Source organism: Boleophthalmus pectinirostris, unplaced genomic scaffold, assembly GCF_026225935.1.
Source record: "Boleophthalmus pectinirostris isolate CB_2022bp ecotype Guang Dong unplaced genomic scaffold, ASM2622593v1 HiC_scaffold_7, whole genome shotgun sequence".
NCBI classification, from domain to species: domain Eukaryota; kingdom Metazoa; phylum Chordata; class Actinopteri; order Gobiiformes; family Gobiidae; genus Boleophthalmus; species Boleophthalmus pectinirostris.
The window spans coordinates 12,234,738-12,256,964 of record NW_026571473.1 but is presented as its reverse complement, the minus strand read 5'-3'; the positions used below and the strand labels follow the sequence as shown (position 1 = coordinate 12,256,964).

At 37.2% G+C, this 22,227-nt stretch overlaps 1 protein-coding gene across 2 annotated transcripts in view; it reads left to right on the top strand.

Annotated features, from left to right (window-relative positions):
* Positions 1 to 22,227, top strand: part of LOC110172289 (glypican-1-like) — a 73,904-nt gene that overhangs the window by 22,598 nt on the left and 29,079 nt on the right. The window contains exon 2 of one of the 2 annotated variants that reach the window (XM_055165222.1): positions 7,160 to 7,252. The exons of the other annotated variant lie outside the window; for it this stretch is intronic. Coding sequence (XP_055021197.1) covers positions 7,240 to 7,252 — 13 coding nt within the window. The 5' untranslated portion in view covers positions 7,160 to 7,239. The remainder of the gene's footprint in view (positions 1 to 7,159; positions 7,253 to 22,227) is intronic. 2 annotated transcript variants of the gene reach the window in all.

Sequence of the window (22,227 nt, the reverse complement as noted above, 5' to 3'; positions counted from 1 at the left end):
TATGATATCATTATATTTCAGTTATCGTTACTGTTCTGGTATCAAAATTAGATACTCATTGGAACAAGTATCAATACTAAGAAATTCACATTCACAGGAGAGAAATGAACCTTTCCTGAGTAGCTTTAGAATGATCTTGAGCTGTATAGAAAAATATAAGACCACACAGACTAGTATATGCCCATGGACCACTATGGAACCTACTTGGGTGACTGAGGGATTATACAGATATAACACCACATGATAACATAAAATAAAGTACTATTATTAAATAGAGGTGTAACAATAACTAAAATATTGTGATATCGTATCGTCAGAAGTCTCTCAATAATATCGTGGGTCATCACAGTATATCGAATCACACGTTAAATTCATTGTTATGGTGCAGCAATAGCTAAAAAACACAGGGAACTACAATGACCATGATCCTTTGCTCCATTTTGGCGCACACTACATGAAGAAATAGCAGTTCTAAGCACTTTTATATCTTAGTTCTTTGGATTAAGTCTTGTCAAGGCATTTTAAGAGGAAAAAGTAGCATATTCACAATTTTGTTAGCCTCCACAAAATATCACAATAAATATCATACTGTGAGATGTATATCGTACCGTGAGATTTGAATATTGTTACATTCCGATTATTTAATGTTGAAAATCACATTATATTCTCTGAAGAAAAAGTGTTATTTTTAAAATTACGGTCGTGGTATCGGAATCGGTATTAAGTATTGAGTCTTTTCCTTAGTATCCAAATTGAGTTTGAAATTTTAGTTTCGTGACAACACTAGCCCTTGCATACACAGTAGATAAGATCAGTGGAGCTGCATTATCCTGATCCTGGGGGAACGACCGGTCTGACTGTCCTGTCTGTGTGAAGGAAAACAGATCCAATGATTTACAGCCGAAGTGAGTCGATGAGTTAATTATATCTTAAGATACAGTAATACATTAGTGCTTTTGGAGATGCACTATAATAATATTGGATTTCCAAACACTCAAAGCTCGACGCCTTGCATTATTCATTCAGGCACTAATAGATGGTGGTAAGTCTATAATGGGCGATTGTGGCTGAGTGGTTAGAACTCTCGTCATCACCCTCCCTGCTCCGTGTGAATGTGGTGTGTGAATGAGTAAATGGTGGTTGGAGGTGGAAAATGGTTGTCAGTCTGTCTATTAATCAAGATTAAAGGTCCTATGTTACACAAAACTGACTTTTATGAGCTTTAAGCCATGTTAGAATGTTATTACCCTTCAAAAACATACCCAGAGATGTGTTATGTTTCATTAAGATGTTTCAATAGCCCTTTATTATTAATCCGTCTACATCGTTGAAGCTCAAATGCTCTCTTCCACCTTGTGATATCATGTAGTGGTAGTTTTCACGTTAACAGCTTTTTCCTTTAATTCAGCAGAGATTGACAGTTCCAGGGCTGAAATGATCCAAATGATTATTGTGAAGGCTACTAGCTATTGTGGGTGACAGTGCTCTTTCTCTGATCCGAAGGCAGTTCGAATCCCGCTCTCGACATAAACATCAGTTGGTGGTGCAATTCCAGCTCCCACAGATGAACACTGTCATTGTGCCCTCGTCCATTATGTCCTTGGTCTCATAACTTAATTGGACCAAATCGAATTGACTTTTGACAGCATTATTACCTTAAAGAGACATTTCTGCAACACCTAAGACTGCAGGCTTTCACTGGTGCTTAGTGTGCTTGGGAGGCACAGAAATAGCATATAATTAGATTGTTGTGAAAACTGTGCATGCTTGTTAGAGAGAGACAGAGCTGCAGACTCCACATATAAGCCTGCTCCTGTCTCTTTGCGGTTTGTTTTTATCATTCTGACCTCCTGAGTGTGTCCACAGAAGCCATTTCCTTGTTATTTTTACAGCACTGGCTTTATTAGATACTGCACCTTTGGGAGTGACAGAGAGGTTTATTTGGTAGAGGTGGTAAACTCTATGAAAGCAGCTCTTTAAAGGTCCTGTATTAGGCGAACATTGACTCTTGTGAGGTTTAAGCCATGTTATAATGTTGTTACCTCATCAAAACATACCTGGTGTTGTGTCTTGTTTCTTTCACACATGTTTGAGTAATCCAGGATTATTAGTCTGTCTACATCTCCAAAGGTCAGGATTCTCTTCTTCACCTTGTGATGTCAAAAAGCTGTAGTTTTCAAGGTAACGGCTACCTTTTAACTTTTCTTTAGATGAGAAAGTTGGAAATTCCAGGGCTGAAATCATCTCAGTACTTCTATGCAAGATTTCTATGTTAAATTGTGTGAATGAAACAAAACAAATCTCCAGGTACAGTATGTTTGTGATGATGGTACAACTTTATGACATAGATCAGAAAATAGCCAAATATGGACCCGATAAAGTGCTTATGAAAGGTCGGACTACTACTTTTACTAAAGTCGTAGTCAGATCATTATATTTACAATTATACAAAACATTTTACATTTTTTCCAGTTTGGACATTTTTTAGGTTTCAGGTTTACTTCCTCTAATGTACGTAGGAATCATTATTTGACAAATAAAAATATAAGAAAAAGTTTGTTTTGTTTAAGGTATCAGAAAATATGTTTCTCGTGTGTAAATTGTGTCAACTTTTGGACAGAATTCTTCCTATAGCGTGATATCCTCCATATAGAACCCTGTACTTCCTGTAATTTTCAACATATTTTTCAACTGTTCTTCACAAACTGCGTCTGGATTAGTGTAAAACTATAATTTATATTTACAACAGGTATTATAGCACCAGACTAAATAGAAAAAGATCATCAAAGCCTGTCTTAGGCACTTTAACTCATAACATTATAAGATTTAGAAAGAATTTGACCTATGTCACATGAGAGGCTGCTATAATTGTTTGCATGGTGAATTAAAATCTCTGTACTGTCATTCTGTCGCTCTGTACTGTCATTCTGCATTTGCTGTTATATTTTCTGTATTACAAAGAGTGAACTTGGTTGTAGAGTAATTATAATGTGTTAATTGCGTCAAAGTGTTACACAAGGTTCTTTGTCAAGGGCGCATATGGATCACAATGAGTAATCCAGATCCAGATAGAAGAGTACAGGAAATTAAAGCCCCACCATAGAATTGTAACTGGAGGAGGCGATGGGCACGCTTTCTGATTCTGACTGTCCCCTTAAAGTCCGTGTTCCGAAGAATGGATTTAACTGTCCCACTTTTACCAGAAATGTTACGCAGTGCTGATACTGATACATTTTCTGGCTGGCTGAGGTTTTCCATGTCTATGGTAGTGCAAGAAAATACATGTTTGAGTAAAATTTTATTATTATTTCGAAGCTCAAAATGCTCTTTTCAACCTTGTGATGTCATGTAGAGGTAGTTTTCAAGTTCATCGCTACCTTTTACCTTTACTAATTCTGTAGAGAGAGAGGCAATTCTAAGGTTGAAATGATCCAAATAATTCTGTTGAAGGTGTATGGAGTTCAAAAACAGTGGAGTACTAACTGTATTTCCACATGACATCATAAGGTGGAATAGTGTTTTCTGTTTGAGAGAGTAAATATGCAGTGTTTGTGTATTAAATGTGTGTGAATGAAACAAAACACAAAACTCCAGGTATGTTTTTGTTGATGAAACATTATAACACAGATTATAAAATAGTGTAATATGGGCCCTTTAAATTTAGTTTAACTCCAGGCGAAGTTGTGAAAACTGTGTTAAAGGTTAGTGGACGTATCTGTGCGAATAACATGGTATAATGAGTTTGACTGAGAGCTGCTTTGTTTGCTTTCAAAGTTCAACTCCTCTGATCAGAACACTGCCACTTCCATTCACTTTATCCTCCGTCCCAACACCGAGGACTTGACCTGGAAGAGACTGAGCGGGCGTGGTGACCTAATGTTCCCCAGCTCTGGAGATTTAAGGGCATCCCGCTGAGAAAGAGCAGATCTCCCTCTCTGTCGCCCCTGGTAACCCCCCCGCCCCTGCTGCACGGGCATTTCAGACAGAACCACGTCCTCACCTCTCAGTCTGCACCTTCAGCACCACTCGCACTGCTGCTGGATTAGCGACTAGCTGCTAATCTCCCGCTAATCCCGGTTTGTTAATCTACATGTTAGCGGTTCTTAGTGCAAGGCATGACAGCTCACCCGCCTGACCTTGCCATTGAGTGGATAGTAAACATTTTAAATCCGTTTGCTGGCTGCCATGGTTTTTGTGGCATTTGTGCGCATTGTGTGGTTAATTCCCCTATGGCCAAAGCACACATGTTTTTGTTTTTAAACATTATGGTTGTTGGTGATTAAGGGTTAATCTTAAAACTGTGACTTGACCTTTGCACTCTGGGCATTTAGTGCATACTTGTGCTCACTTAAATCTCGTCAGTTGTTCTGGTCTGGGTTCTGTTTTCTATTTGAACTTCTATAGTATTATAGAATTTTTTGTGTTGGTGACTACATCTGTCTATACTTTTATCCACTTTTCTTACATTAGGCAGAAAGCAGTGGTTAAAAAACTTGTAGACCTCTAGACATTGTTGCAATACACTGCTCTGGAGATCTTGTTTAAAGCCAAAAGCTCTATGAATGAAGTGTATTGGCAGCCATTTTTGTCTTTATCACTTTTAGTTTTATGCATTTATTCGTGGTTGTAAACTTTTATATTGTTTTCTTTTCAGATATTAGGTGAAATGCATTGATTTAAAAACTTAAATCTAGAAAGCCTCTCTGGCAGACCTCTACCGAGCAGTTAGATTATGTTTACAATGTGAAGATATTCATCATCTATGGTGGGAATCTTCAGGTTTAGAGCTAACAGTTCCATGATTTGAGTTCAAGGTGTGTTATTGATTTCTTTCTTTCAGTACTTTGAGATTCAAGTTTGTATGACCCGTCTATAAATGGCACGAAAATCTACATTCAGTTGGTGCTGCTATAATCTAAGTCAGGGGTACCCAAAGTATCGCCCGCAGGCTAAACTTGGCCCTCCAAGGGGTCTAATTGGGCCCACGAGAGGGCTCTAGAGATTTTAAGAATAGGCTATTTTCATTCAGTTTTTTATTGAAAAAAATGGAGATGGGAATTAGGAGAATCCTTTCTATTTCCTAATATTTAATCATACACTTCTTTGTAGAAGAGCATTTTTACGTGCCATTATGGTTGGTCCCTGACCTGCTGTGTACACATTTTGGCCCGCTGAGGAAAAAAATTTAGGCTGCTGGTCTAAGTAGTTCAGTATTCTCTCTCAAGCAATTGTATTGTCTGAATATAACTCTAACCAATTCTCCTAACATTTAAAAATACATCTTGGGAAACTGTTACAGAAGTGTTGTATTTCAGCCCTAAACATATTCTTAGAAAGGGAAGCCTGTGGTCACATGTAGCTCACACTGAGTGAAGAGGAATAAAGGTAGTCGTTAGTTTAAGAGCCTCTAACTGCTACAGAAATGATATAGAATTATGGTATTATAAGGCTGTGCTGGTGCCAACACACACAGGAGACAGCAGGAGACAGGGCTCTATGGGAGGTGCACTATTTTTAGTGTGTAATGCTTAAAAACATTGGACGGTTTCACTCCAAGTCTCTGTGTACCTCCTACGATCCTTTCTCCTCTCTCTCTTCTCTCTGCTCTGTCTGCCTGCTGTCTGTGCTAGAAGCTTTTATTGTTTATGCTTGGTGTTTCTGGCTTTGTAATTGCACCACAACAGTCTGGAGTGTCAAAGAATAAACTGATAATTGGTAGTTTGGGTATGATACAAACACACAATTGGTAGAGAGTTGTCAGAACAGTTGATATACTAATCGATTCTGAGACTCATATCAGAATTTGGAACTCATTTGAACAGATATCAATATGGATCCTTAATAATCCTTTCCTGAATAAAAATTAACTTTTCAGAGCTTTTGTTTCCCTCAGGGGTGTAGTACAAAATTCTGTGCCCTGGGTACAAATCACCATTTACAAACCTTAAGTTGTATTTGGAGTGATCCATGTTTGAGCAATCTTTAATCACCATTTTGCCAATCAACCTCTGTTTTCACCACCACCGGTTTATGCCCACTACTCTCTTACTTCATTCTCAAATTTTTTAATCAGTGATATGCGTAGTATTCAGCAGCGTCACAGTCATTTTTGGACACATTTTAATAAATCAGTTGCTCTCTAGTGTGATGTTCAGCTATCCATCGGAGTTGCCAACTTTCACTGTGATGATGTTTATGGTGATATCAGCTCCCATCGGGCACTGCAGTTTTCTAACGTGGATGTCAGCAGTTTAAATTAAATAAACGAATAAATGAATATCGTGATTTAAAATTTGCTAAATATAACAAAATGATGAACAGACACAAGCACAATAGGTCTTCTATTTGTCAGAACTAGTGAAAGACCACATATTGAATAAAACTCTCTGCACATTTTTATATCAAGTATTGTTGCATCCCCAATCGTGACAACTCTATTATATTCAACAGAGGCTTGTGTGGGGAAGCAGTATCATCTTTATCTTAATGGCAAGTTTATTTTACGGTAGCTTGGTTTGTGTCATTGGTATCTTCTTCTGTGAAAATTAGCTCTTTGTTCACTATATTGCATAGACAATTAAAGCTATTCTTCCTATTAACCTTTTCAAACTAAATAATGTAACTATAAGAGGCTGTAATGAGGTGGAGTTAAGTGCTCAGTGTGATTTACAGCTTGCTTTCACTGCACTAATTCCACATCTCGTCCATTCAGTTTGTCAGTGAGACAAAGTTATGCACTCAAGCTAAATCACACTTTTATACAATTCACAGCAGCTCTAAGGAACTTTTCAATAAAACTGTATGTCTCAGAGTTTTCAAATACAATTTTACTCCTATAGTTGATATATTTTTACAGGGTAAAAGGGAGTTTTAGTTCTATAAGTAACAAAAGCTTGTAAACAACATGAAATGATTTGAACATAGTCATATGCAGAGTGTTATTTAATATTTTGTCCTTTCAGTCACATTATCTTCAAATGTTTAAAGGTCCTATATTACAGAATATGGATTCTTGTAAGCTTTTAGCCATGTTTCTTAGAGTTTCATTCATTTATTATTAGTTTGTTTACATCTTCAAAGCTCAAAATGCTCTCTTCTACCTCGTGATGCCGTGAGTAGTTTTTAAGTTAACAACTACCTTTTTTCTTTTGTTCTGTAGAGACTGGCAATTCCAGGGCTGAAATCATCCAAATGATTCAAGTGAAGGTGTATGGAGTTTAAAAACACCTGTATTACCACATGACATCACAAGGTGGAGAGGAATTCATCTTAAATATGTGTTTGTGTGTTAAACATGTGTGACTGAAACAAAACAAAACTCCAGGTATATTTTTGACGAGTATTTTCTTGGCCCATACTTTGTACTTCCTCTTGAGTAACAGTACTTGGATTCTTTACTTACCTCTGAGCTTTGCCCTCCAATTTCTAGTTTGCTAAATAATCATGTAAAACGATTTAAAAACTTTAAACTGCATTGTATATCCTGTCTCTCACCACTGCAGTACGGACATCTGCATACCTTGATAACCACCTATTATAGTTGTCATTTTCGCTCTGTTTACGTTGCGTTTTGCTGTGTCGGCAGTACACCCACCATTATTGACAACAGACGCATTGATTTGCATGTTGGCTGGCTCTCTCAATCTCCACTTCTTCCAAGACTAAAAGAAAAACTGTCCTGAAAGTGCAACGCAAGTTATTTTTGTTGAGAATTACACGTTCAATTAAGTGTCAATCACAGCTAGCCACAAAGGGATTTCTTAAATTCCAAGCGAGAAGTAAAGCAATTATTAGATACTTTAAGGTGTGTTGTGTAACTTTATGATAGGGGGTCCCTCCACTGCTTGTTTCTACGGATATATGTCTTTACTTTCCCTGGAATGTTCCACACTATGACATTGAACTGTTTTTTACATTTATTCAATTACAGTTGGATTTATTGCTCATAAATACCAAGAAAAAACAGCATTCTGACTGTGAATGGGGTCGCCTCCCCACAGAACTGACCTGTATCTTGACCTAGTCTCCTTGAAGATAGAAAGATTTAATACCATACTGTGAAACATTCCGGACAATAACATCTCCATGGAGAAAAGCATTTGACAGTTCTTCCTCCAGAAACGTTACACACTGCAGCTTCAATGGTGAACTGCAGGCAATAAGTAAAGCAATTATGAGATACTCAAGATCAGATTATTACCGTAGAATTGCACTTTACATTTTGTCCATTTTGCCAGCTCTGTGGATGTCAGTCTGTTTCATTAGTCTTTTATAGCCTCCTCCTCTCTTTTCTTTCATCACGCTAGCTCCTGTCTATTTCCTCATTTACTTTGCAGCGGATTGTAAAAAACGCTATAGTGTGCTTAGGAAGTTGAGCCATGTGGAGAGCTTTAAATGGTGTACAGGTGCCGTTAAACGCATTCGTACGCATTGGGGGCCCCTTCATTTAGCTAGTAGTAATTCGCTGCAGTAAGTGACAGGGGTTATGCTAAAGTGCTCATTAGGAAAGAGGAAGCCGGTGAATTAACGTCAGACTGAAAAAGGGGGGAATAAATTCAAGGCATGCACCGTTTTTACTGCTCGCCAACCAGCCTTTTTGATCTGGGACGAAACTGTAGAAGGGGACTGTGTTTAGTGGTGTGGTTGTTTTTCACTAGTTTTAGATGCACGCCTGGAAAATCGGATAACTGAGCAAACAGTCCAATTTAAACAGATCTCTGAAACTGCATGTAATTCAGGAGCTAAGATTAAGGTGTTGTATTAGCAGGAATACACCAATGCCCATGTGTATCGAATATTGGTGCCGATACAAGAAATTTTCCAGTATCAGGTATTGGTACTGTGATATCAATTCAGTCTGGTTGTACTCTTTACTAACCGACTTTTGAACAACTTTTTTTTTTTTTAATCTATGATTTATTTAAGCTTTTTCAAAATATAAAAGACAATTTGCATAGAGATGTGTAGTATCCAGGGGCAATATACAATGTTAACAGTTTACAATGTACACACAATGTAGTACTTGGGAGACCACTGTGCAATAATGGGGCGCCGGTGGCAAAAACTGTTGTTGTGTCCTTAGGCAAGACACTTCACCCACATTGCCTAGTATGAAAGTGGTGTGTGCATGAGTGATGGTGGTGGTCGGAGGACTGATGGTGCAAATTGGCAGCCTCGCTTCTGTCGGTCTGCCCCAGGGCAGCTGTGGCTACAGTAGTAACTTACTACCACTGAGTGCCGAGTGAATGAATAATAAACTGTAAAATGCTCTGGGTATCTTGAAAAGTGCTATATAAATGCAGTGATTAATTACTTAATTTAATGAATGAATGAATTAATTAATTAGAAAAGAGAGAAACAAAAAACAAGGAAAAAAAGGGCAATATCAATAAAGACAGAGATAAAACAACACAACTCATGGGGTCACCTCCAATGTCAGAGATATGACATGATCTATAAAAGGTAACCAGCCAGCCAGAGCCTTTGCGAGAGTGCCTTATTTTCTCCAGTTTCATGAATGAGAGGGCATCTTTTATCCATTGGGAGTGGGTGGGTGGATGAGGATCTTTCCAGCGCATCAGTGACTTTTGAGCTTTAATTCACACAAAGCTGTTCAGTAGTTACTTGCAGGATACATCACAGTTACAAACAGATCAGTTTTTGTAATCATTTAACTTTTTTCTAGAGAAAAAAAAAAAGCCATTTTCAATTCCTACGCTGGTATTGGTTGATTTCTGATATCAGTAGATATTTAAAGCTGCAGTATCAGTATATTATCGGAACTGAAAAACCTGGATTGGTGCATCCCTAGTAGTTAGAATGTCTCATATTCCAATAACACGTCTGGAGAAGCTTGTTTTATAGTTGGATACCCACTGCTTCATGTAACCTCACAGTCACAGTAAATATAGGCTCTGAAAAGGAGAGGCGTTCAACTGCACAAGGTAAGAAACAGCCAAGAACATTTTCGACATGTGTTTGGATGTGTACTCACTCCTTTTAGATGAGCAGTGATGACAAACTATGGCCCCTCCACCTTAGACTAACACATGTTTTAAATGAAAACTACTGCTGCTGTGGAGAGCTACTCACTTGTAACTAACGTAGATCCTAGCAGGTTTGAAAATAAAATGCACAAATTAGATGTTGCTTATCTGTGCCTGCCAAAAAGTACTGTTATAGCAGCAAAGGGCCCATATTACACTATTTTCTGATTTATGTTATAATGTTGTTTCCTCATCACAAAACTACTGTACTTGTTGTGTTTTGTTTTATTCACACATGTTTAACACACAAACCCTGCATATTTAGTCTGAGAAAACACTCTTTTCCACCTTGTGATGTCATGTGGTAATACAGGAAGTGCTTCACTGTGTTTTTAAACTCCCTGCACCTTCACTAGAATCATTTGGATGATTTTAGCCCTGGAATTTCCAATCTCTACTTAACAAAAGGTAAATTGTAGCTGTTAACTTGAAAACCACCATTACATGACATCACAAGGTGAAACAGCATTTTTAGCTTTTGAAGATGTAGACAGACTAATAATAAAGGCTTACTCAAACATGTGTGAGGTAAGAACATAATAACATGGCTTAAAGTTCACAAGAGTCAGTTTTATGTAATATGGGGCCTTTAACAAACCAATCAAACACAGTGGATGCATTCATAGTTAAGCTACATTTTCAAAGTGTGTTTCTGGTACAAATGGGCCAATGAAAATGGGAACAGTTTTTACTTTTTATTCATGAGCATGTTGGAAATGGGGAGGATGTTGTATAAAGTAAGAAGGGTCAAAGGTCAAATTGGGTTAGAATGGCAGTTGCCGCTGTGATATAACACGAGGTCACTTCCGATGGCAAACTTTGATCGCAGCGGGAGAGGAGGAGAGAGAGAGAGAGAGAAAGAGAGAGCTTTATGCATGAGTGAAGCTGTGACAGGAAGGGAAAGAATGAGAGTGGTAATGCACAAACGTCAAATCCATCATAAAAGCTCACATTAGGGCCGTGTGTGTATGTGTGTGGTCCCCCGGCGACAAATTTTGGGTTCAAATTTGTAAAGAAAGAAAAGTTAAAATGGTTTGTTTTGAAAAAAAGAGCAGATGGCTTTTAGGGAGTTGTGTAGTCTATGGAATGATTGCTATTTCAATCACAGCTAAACTTTGAGTACAAGTATAAGGAGACACTTATGTAGTCTTTAACCGATTTAAAATCCATTTTCCTTTATTTTTTGTTATTTACATTGAATGCATATTGGTAACATTCTTCACTTTAAAGATGTAAATAAACCAAAAGCATATCAGTTCATAATCCCATTGCTTGATTTTTCTACTAACATTATTTTATTTTAGTTTGATTATTTTTTCAATAGTTTAATACCTCCGTTTGAGAATCTATTGGGTTTACAAAGGTTACGTTACTTCTGGCATTGCTTACACAACTAAAAATATCACCACCACAAAATACACAAACCTTTCACTGCTGCTGTAATCTCACCTTTGAAATATTTTTTTTTTCAAATAAGGATTTGATTTTGCTTACAATCAGCCTTGTATAAATGTTTAAATTAGGGACGCACTAATCCAGCCTTTCTGTTCCAATACCAATACTAATACTTTGACTTTAAGTATTTGCTGATGATACTGATACCAATGTAGGGACAGAAAATGGCATTTATTTCATATAGTACTAGCTAGTTAGATTATCTTGATGTTTTTTTTGTAGTTTTCACATGTTATCTGTATATACACTACCAGTCAAAAGTTTTAGAAAACCACACTTTTTCCAGTTTTTTACTGTTTACTGCTGACCAAAATGTATTCTAAACTTTTGATTCATGAAAGTGTCCACCTTTGGCAGATATAACAGCTGAACGGATTCTTGACATTCTTTTTACAATGGAATTTTCTTCAGAAAGTTCTTCCCAAGTCTGTTACAGAAGTTCCCATAAATGTGTGGCACTTGTTTCACTCTTCTGTCCAGTTCATGCCAAACCAGCTCGATGGGGTTTAAATCTTGAGACTGTGCTGGACACTCCATGTTTTCAAACTTTACCATCTTGTTCTTTTTTCCTGAGGTAGTTTTGGCAGAGCTTGGACTTGTGTTTTGTTATGTTTTATCTTTTTTTAACCTTTGGCTGTTCAGTACTTAACTTTGTACCATTTCAAGCTCTTCATTGGACCTGCACGACTTGAACTGCAATTGACCGGGTAGCGTATGTAACTGTCTCTTGTGTTTTTGTTGACTTTTATGTGAAGCACTTTGGTCAGCTGAAGTTGTTTTAAATCTGCTATATAAATCAACTTGAATTGAATTGAATATAAAACAAGGTTAACTTATTACACAAGAGACCCAATTGTATTGTGCAGCTGTTATTTACCCTTCACAATACTACTGATCTGCTTTGTTCAAACATTATGAGATGTTCCAGGACAAAATCAACCTGTAAATATTACATCCAATTGAAGGCCCAACCACGCTTAACCAATATCATGGAATCTACCTGATCAGATTTTTGATAGCAGTGTCAGTATTGGTGCATCCCTAGCTATAACATAAGCTGTTTTGTCTGATTAAACACTTTAGACCCTGCTGCATCTGTAGGTCTCACTGACTCCATTCTAGGCCAACTAGAAAGTTTTTTTTTACAGCCAAACAACACAAACAGTCCCAGTCATCTTCTTGACATCGGACAATCTAATATTAATCTATTATGCTATGAGGCAATATACTTTAGAATAGATTCTCTTCATAGTGCATTTATTTCTCAGGCAATACCGACTTATTATTCTAAATTATTCTATTAATACTGACATAGCTTAAAGGTGCACTGTGTAACTTTTTTTGTAGAGGGTCTGCTCACTACTTGTTCTCACTGGAGATGTTATTTCTTTGCCTGCAATGTGCCACAATATCATATTAGACATGGCCAATTCCATAAAAACAAGCATGTGACTCCACCAAGCAACCAGATCTATGGAGAGGTGATCCCATTCAGAATAAGAACGCATATTTTTCAAGGTATTTTTGAGCAATAAAACCTACTTTAATTGAATGAATGCAAGATATGTTTATTGCCGTACTGTGAAATATTCCAGACAAAGCAATATCATCATCATAGCAACAAATAGATGGAAAGTTACATAGTGCCTCTTTAAGCTTTGCTCCTGCTTGCTGCCATAGAACGACTGAGATGCCTGTTAATTAGCTCCTCCTCAGTTGTTTTTGCTATTGAACGGGCTTATATAAGGTAATGGATTGTAATTCCGATAAATCTGAACTTACCACCATGCGTCATTATTCCTCACAAGTTTCAAAGGTTAGGCAATAAAGACTTCTAGTTAAGACTAAGTAATGGTGTTGGCTCCACAGTTTAAATCCACAGTTTAACTTATAAAGGGCGCTTTTATCAGGTTGAGTAATGGCTGTGGTTGTTCTATCTTTTAATTATACCGTATTCATTTAGGTCCGGTCCTAACCTGTTCCCAGCAATGTCACCAACCAAACCAAATGGCAAACTTGTGTCTATTACCACCAGGCATATCTCTGTGTCAGCCTTTTCTGTTCACCACAAACCATACTAGTCATTTTATAGTCTTTGCAGCACCCTGATTCAGCATTTACTTAAAGATTCATTGTGTAACTTTTCTGCCATCTGTTTTTCCCTGTGGAGATGTTATTACTTTGTCTGGAATGTTTCACAATATGATATTAAACCTTTTCTGTCTTTGTGGAGACCAAAAGTTACAGGTCAGATCTGTGGAAAGGCAACCCTCACAGTCAGAATGTCTGTTTTTCTAGGTATTTTTGAACTATAAAATTACCTCTAATTGAATAAAAGTAACACAGAGCTGTTTAATGTCATACTGTGGAACATTCCAGGCAGAGCAATGACATATCCATACAAATAAGCAGGTGATGGACCCCCAACCGAAAAGTTACACAGTGCACCTTTAAAATAATAACATTTTTCTTGTTCAAAAGTGTGACTGTGCACTTTTACTATGGCTTTCTCTCTGTAATTGGATTTACACGTTTCATTTAACCCGTGGGATGCCTCAGTACGCACAGATATTGGACCCCAGCTACAGCTCAAGCTACACGTGTTTCTGAAGCCAAACACGAAGTAATCTCGTACATTTCACGCCAAAGAAATTAATGCCGTACAATTAAAGATTGTTGGAGCAGTGAGGAGCAGTGAACTTCAGCACAGTTCTGCTGTAAAAGGGCCACTTTATTCATTACAGTTAAAATGACACGCCTGCCTAGTATATTTTCAGGATACATAATGATCATTTCTAGAGCTCTTAAAAGTACAATTCTTCAACAAAAACACTCAAGTATTGCTACAGTCTTTTACAGTATTATTCTACTTGAGTAATGTTCTTTTGAACAGTAGTTCTGTTATACACTCGCATTAAGACGGGTGATAATTGGATCATTTGCATTCCTTGTGGCGTTTTATTACCCACAATATGTTTGACAACATAAATCTGTCATCACCAGTTAATACTTATTTAGTATTTAACCACATATTTTGATTCACTATTTTAGGAGTCATTATTTCCCTTCCTTTTATCATTATATTTAGCAGTGATTCACATCTGGGTGGTGGTGGAATGTAATGAAATAAAAGTAGTACAGTACAGTATGCATTTTAGGCTTCTATACTTTATTTATGTACATTTTAAAGATACTTTTTACTTTTACTTCGCTACATTTGCTGCAGGGTTTATTTTTAACATGTTTATAGTTTGCTCAAACAAAAGTATAAAAATAAAAAACAGCTTGTTTCTTTTGAATCAAAATTCAACACAAATCTGTATCAAAATCACTACATTTTAATTATTTTATTACATTTTAAACTGGTACGTAAATACTTTTACTGAAGTATTTTTTTTTCACGTGATACTTTTACTTTTTGTTTCGGTATCTCTACTTCCATCACTGTACCAGAGTACCCAGTGTGCTTTCTAACCCTCCCTTGTTTATCTGTCGGAGTTCAATTGTGAAGTCTATTACTGTGGGCATGGTAAGACATGGGTTTTCCCTGGTTAGTCTGGGTGCTATTTTTGTCAATACACTTGATGCTGTAGAAGTGTGTGTAATTGTTATGACTGCTGTTGGTGTCTGTGTGTTTTGAAACAGGCGGAGCTGATCTGTTTAATAGTGCGTCTGCTGACCCTGATCCGCCTAATAAAGACCGCAGGGAAGTGTGTGTTTCTGGGTAAACTCTGAGTCATTAATGCCATTGGGTCAAAGCTTTCACCAGGAAGTCCCTTTGCAACCTCAAGCTACTCCATTGTTACTTTTTAATTATTAATGAAGTTGTAGAAGTCCATAACTGATACTGAACATTTCTTGGTAGAGTGATGCTAACTGTAGGCTCTGCTCTGTCTGTGGCTTTATTAGACTTAGATTGAATCTGTGTTCTATTTTAATGCAGTCTGACCATAAAGAACTGACTGAGTTTGAACTGCAACTTAAAGCCAGTTTTTCAGTCCCTCACACTCACTATTTTTGTTGAAAATTAAACACCTAAACAGGCCCATGAACACTCGTATTGATCACGTCCCCTGAAAATGTGTTTTTTAAATCCAGTTTGTGTTTATTTCTTGAGTTTTCTGACAATCTGAATCATTTTTGACAGTGTTTGCTGATGTGTGCATGGTAACTCCTAAACATTACACCATTAGAGATACATGTAGAACACCCCTAAGTATCAACAGTTGCATAAGGGTTGCCAGAGTAAAAAAAAAAAAACATAACACAGTAATTTATCTTGTGCATATTTACTTTTTTGCTCATTTCATTGTCTTAGATTATACATGTTTATCCACTGGTGCATAGAGTGAAGAGCTGTATTTTTTGGAATCTAATTGTATTTACTAAGAATTGCATGGTTAGTTACAACACTAATCTTGATGACAAAGTCTTAGGATGAGTTCACCTATCAAAACTGGGACTGAACTGTGGATATACTCAGATCTAAACCAGGAACGAACAGGATCAAACCAAGTCTACAAAAGGACTATACAGAAATCAAAGGAACAGTTTTATTTTACTTTTTATTATGCCTTTCTAACTGGCTGAAGGTGAAATTCCTTACCAGACTCCTATTAATCTAATGCAGTATACTAGTACAGTATCAATTTAGGGTACAACTTCTCAACTCCTCTGATGTCTCTTGATGTTTTTCATCTACGAATCTGTTCAATTATAACTTCCATGTGCTGATATGTGCAACAAATTTGTGTAACTTTGACTATTATTTGATAGTTGGTTGACAAAAAAAGATTGGCGGGATTTTGTCAAGAAAAGACTATCAATTTGAAAAGCCAATTTCACAATTGTCTTTATAGGAATTCAGCTTATCCTAACAAAACCCAGTATTTTTCATACATTTTGAGTTTTTGATTAAATCTTTGCTGGTTCACTCTTCCCTTTCATCCAATTATTTTATTGATCAGTTTGCAGCCTCCCACTCAGCAGAGCTCCTATTAGACGACCTGCCTTTGAGATCAGATCTGAGCCCTGCGTAATAAGCCTGCTACACATCATTAAAACTCAATACTCCACCAGTGTTTCATTACTGCCACTGCTTTCCTATCTCATCTCCACTCATCTGCTCCTCACAACAGCCCAATGAGCAAGAATTTACCTCTGCGTCTCACACCCGGAACAAAGACTGCTTTTAGAGCTTGAAAAACCTTCCCATGAACATAATGAAAGCCTTTTACATGCTGGCAATCTCAATTATGAACCCATGTACCCTGAAGCACACCAGTAACTGTGCCCAAATCTGTCAAGCTTGGCACCAACAAAAATTAATTAATCAGAGAGTGAGATGGAGGTGAGGAGACAGCTGAGACGGGCGCTGACTAACGTTTGTGTAAACTTCCTCTTATGATTAAATTTGTGTGTGGGCAAATTGTGACTATTGACTTGGCATAATCATGTTTTTGAGTTTTTGAATAGGTTTTGTCTCGCAGTTGGTTGGTGTATGCTTTGAGGACAGGTGGGGAAATAAAGTGAAAGAAATGATGCCAAGGAATTTTATAGTTGGGTAAGATAACAATGCTACATTGTTAGTCAGCATTCAGCAGCAGAGATGCAAACAGTGATATTGATATGATGCTATCGAAATACACTGCTTACAGTAAAAACGGCTTTGGACAGATGACAAAATGTGAACGTTCACTGCTTAAGACAACCATTTACTAAGAGCTAAATTATCCATAGCATGCTAAAGTACCTTATGATCCTATTGGTACAACTATTACAGTGTTTTTGCCTGTATCACTGCTCTTAGATTACTCATCAATATAGATTCAATTTACGTCAACTTCCATTTTTCTTATATAGTTAGATGTTAGGCTCAATAACACCACTTAAATGTGATAGTCCGAAATGCTGATGTTTTTGAATGTGATACCACAAAGGAGATTTTTTGTTTTCACCGCGTTCAGGATGACTGCACAAGGGGCACTTTTGTTAGTGGGGTAGAAGTGTCTCTAGTGCAAACTGTTAGCCACCTTATTGATTGAACGAGCCAGCTGCGTAAATTGGCTGTCTCATTTTTGTCAGTCTACCCCAGGGCAGCTGTGGATACAACAGTACCTATGTAGTATGGAACAGATGATTAATGTGTGAAATTGTAAGGGTCTTTGAGTATCTTTATTATCATATATTTGCACCAATAAAATGAAAATGATGCTGGGTCGGGTATCAGTTCCATGATATCGGCTCAGTTGATATCCTGATAAGGCCTTTATTTGGATGTAATTAGATTTATTTACAGGCTGATTTTGTCATAGAAATTCTCAGTTATTCATAAAAAGCTGTTCTGTAGTGATTTGAAGGGTACGTAACAGTTACAAATCTCTTCAGTAATAACTGAACTATGTCATTTTCCATCTCTACCCAAGTATCGGTTAATATCTGTTATTGGTAGATACTTAAAGTTAAAGTGTGAAAAATCCCTCAGTCATCCAGGTAGAATCCATCTCAAAGGAGAAATTCAATTTGTCAACTGGACAAAGTTTATTTGGCTGAATACGTTTCTCAGTTGATCCAAGCTACATATACAGTTCTGGTCAGACGCTAGTGGACACTTCCTTATATCTGTCTGAAGGCAGGAGCTAACTATAGCGAAACTACTATGAAACTAACACACCTACTTGTTTACAGTTTCTGTTGGTTAGTTAGGCCTATTGAACTGCACTGAATGTGGGGTCATATTAGCAGAATCATTCAGAGACATAATGGAGCTTTCACACCTCTGAACCTGACCTGGCTACACCTATTGTTTTCTTGTTTGTTTTGATTTAGGTTTGAGGATGAAGTTGTAAATAGGAGACAGATGGTGTCTGAGACCCCCATTTTTGTTTAGAGAAGGATTCTCTTTCTTAACAAAATAGCTTCTTGAACTCCCCTTTCAAACCAATTTTTTTCTCTGGCTAAGATTTGTACCTGGCTGTCCTCAAAAGAGTGGTCTGTGGCTTTTAGGTGGAGATGCACCAGCATTCTAACCAGAACTGAAGAAGAAGCTTGGATGAGCTGTAAACGTATTCGACCAAATAAACTTTGTCCAGTTGACAAATTGAATTTCTCCTTTGCCTTAAAGTTAAAGTATCAATATTAGTATCAGAAGTGAAAATGCTGGATCTGTGCATCTCTAATTATTATTCTTCCAAATAAGGGAATTAACTAAACATCTGCACTTTTGTGTTTAATATAACCGTCCATTCACCTTTTGTACAATACTTCAGTTTCAGTGATGGAAAAGAACAGAGACATTGTTTTTTCATAATGCCCATTTTTTTTGGTAAGAATTCAGATTTATTCAGTTCAGCCTGTTACATTATTGGGAAGTTGGAAGTAAAGGAGGTCTTACTTGTCCGGGCCAGCTGTGGTATGTTTTGGGTTCCCGAATCCAGGAGACAGGGTGTAACAGCAAAACTAAAGAAAGGCTCAGTAATGTTGTCTTTATGTGATTGCCATGACAACCACTGCTAGCTGTCATGTGTATCCTCAGGCAAAATAACAAAAAAAGTTTCAAATTTAATGGATTTAGCGAAGATTAAGTGAAAAATAGCCTGTAGCTGAACAAGATTTTGATATGCAATGTTGAGAATCATTAGTGGAAAGCTGTGATCCCTTCTTGGCATAATATCCTCTTTTAAAATGAATTTTCTCCATAAATATTGCATTAGACATCACCACATAATCAATAGTGAGAAATGTTCCTCATCAGCATTCATGTGGGGCCCAAGTGGTGAATATAATTTGTCTATTTGTCCAGTGATTAGTTGCTGTGATTTGATTTGGGTGCGTTTTGAAATGACAGGGTGCTTGAATCAGCGCCTGCACCAAACAGACCAAGGCTGCAGACTGTCCATAGAAAGAGAGTGACCAAAATACAAGGGCACTCTAATGAGACGAGGGCCACTTGTGATTGATTGTGGATAGATTATTTAAAAGTATTGTTTATAATAGCAACACTTGACCTTATATGCGCATGTGTGTGGATGGCAGTGAACTGTAAAATGTGAAACAAAAGACCTTAAAGATGGATGGATGTAATGATTTGAGTTTGAATAGGCAAAACATTGAGTCAAAGCATCTCCAAAACTGTAACTTGTGGGATATGTACAGTATCAAAGTGGTCCTGTGATAGACTAATGGTAGCCTGGCGACTATTCTATACTTTCTACATATAGACAGAGCATACAAATGTAGTCTGAATGTAATTTCAAAACTGGGTAAACCAGTCAAAACCGATTTTATGTTTATAGAACATTTAAAGCTGATTTATTATGCAAAATGTACTTTTCGTAAGTTGTATTTGGAGTGATTTGTGCATGTTTGAGCAATCTTTAATCGCCTGTTTTCAAGATGCCATTTTTATGATCAACCCATGTACTTCATTCTCTAATTTAATTTTGTAGGATTCAGTAGTGTCCTGCCATTTTTGGTACTAATTTAAAAAAAAAAAAATATGTGGCTTGCTTGCTAATGTGATCTGCAGCTATCCATCGGTGATGCCACGTCAGCTCCCATCGGGGACTGCAGTTTTCTAATGTGGAATTCAGCAGATTTATTCATTTTATTAAGTCATCTTAGGTGAATTTTTAAAGATAATTTGTAATAGGCTATCTGTGATGGCTAAACAACTGTAGCTTGGTCAAAGATTGATGAGGTGCAGTTTCCATTTTTATTGTTTTGGTTTCGGACTCTGAATATGCTACACATTAACGCCCTCTTCTCTGTATGGCTGTGCAGTATGGTGAAATAAAAAGAATTGTGATATGATTTCTAGAAAGATACGTACCAAGTGAGTGACAGGTATATTTAACCATCACAGTGAAGGGTGAACTCGCAGAAGGACCACAAAAAAAAAATATAATAGCTTTAGAAAATGTATTTCCATCTGTACCCTGTCCATTACACAGTGACTGGTTGGCAAAAATCAGGTTTAAGTTATACTGTATAGTGCAGCATTAGATTGACTTTCCCTGTAAGGATTTTAAGGGAATATGGCTTCTAGCCCAGGAGCACTGGCAAACTGGTGACAGGTGATGTGTGGATAATGAAGCAGTGCTCATGTGGGTTGAAGGTTGGGCTAAGCTATATGATTTATCCCAATTGTTTTTATTGAATCTAGTCAGTATTTGAAGAGAAAAATTACAAATGGCATTCAAGTAAAATTTCTAACAGTGTCTGTACTCTGCTCCAATTTTTAAAAATCCAAGCATATCACTGACGATTAGAAATGACTGAATCTCAATCTTGATTAAAATAAGGTTAATTGCACTAAAAACAGATGAGTTACAACACTTAAAGGTCTTGTCTTACGCAAAATAGACTCTTGTGACCTTTAAGCCATGTCATAATCTTGTTAGCTTGTCAAAAACATATCTGGTGCTGTGTTTTGTTTCATTCACACATGTTTGAGTAACCTTTTATTATTAGTCTGTACATCTCCAGAGCTCAAAACGTCATGAAGCGATAGTTTTCAGTTCCAGGGCTGAAATGATCCAAATGATTTTAGTGAAGGTGTACAAATTTTAAAAACACAATAGAGCACTTCCTGTATTACCACATGACATCACAAGGTGGTTTTCTGTTTGAGAGAAGAACTCAGCTTAAATGTGCAGGATTTGTGTGTTAAACATGTATGAAGGAAACATGAAAACAGATCAGAAGATAGCGTAATACGGCCGCTTCACAATATATTTGATAGACAGGTTTCACATTGCATTAACACCCCCAATGTAATACATGGGTGATTATAACGATGAGCCAGATCGGTGTCGTCGTGGAGAAAGCAAAATTGGTAGGTCCTTACTTTGGTTTGACCTCTGCTTTTTGAACTACCAGCCCGAGGCAAAAGGCAGCCCATTATGTCAGTGAATGTCCCCACAAGTATAGCTCCGACCATTTGTGAGTGAGCAGTTCCCCCTGGATACAGACTTAGCTAAATATATGCGGCTGAAGCTTGAGGGTGAAATCAGTGCAAGCAACCAAATCACCTATAGAGGCAGATTTCATTGGACCCAGAGCTCCTCTCGAGGCTTATCTCTCTTCTCCTCCGAGAGAAAATGAAGGGCAGAGGGAGTTCATGACTTTTAAAAAGGTCTGAAGCTCAAACTGAAGCTACGGTGATGAGCAATAAGTGTGTAATACAAGAAATAGCCACTAGGGGTTCACTCCATGAGTGAGTCAAGACCTAGAGTTGAATTGATTATCTTACATCATTTTTTTTAACAGTACTATACCTGATTTTCACTGTGTGCTACTGTGTGATTTTCAACAATTTGCACTGGTCCAAAGTTATTCCTCTCTTACCTTATGCACTCTGAGCATCCCAATTATTCACTACTATGAGTTTATAAACTCTTTTCACAATTTTCAGAGGCCAGAGAGGAGTTTTTATGTCATGATAATACTAACAACAACTAGCATGCTAACAACAAACATCTTGACAATAAAACGCTTTATAAATAGAGTCAGATCCATAGCTGACTTGTTCTGACCTGAGCAGCTTAGACATTATATCTGTACTGTGATATTACAAGTACATGGGGAAATACAGTATATATATTTTTATGCCTTGAGTCTGAACCATCAGACTCAAGTTGCATTGGATCAAATTTATTCCAAGGTCTTTGATTCACTTATTTATTATTTTTCCCACATTAATTTAACAGCTCTATATCAAAGTCAG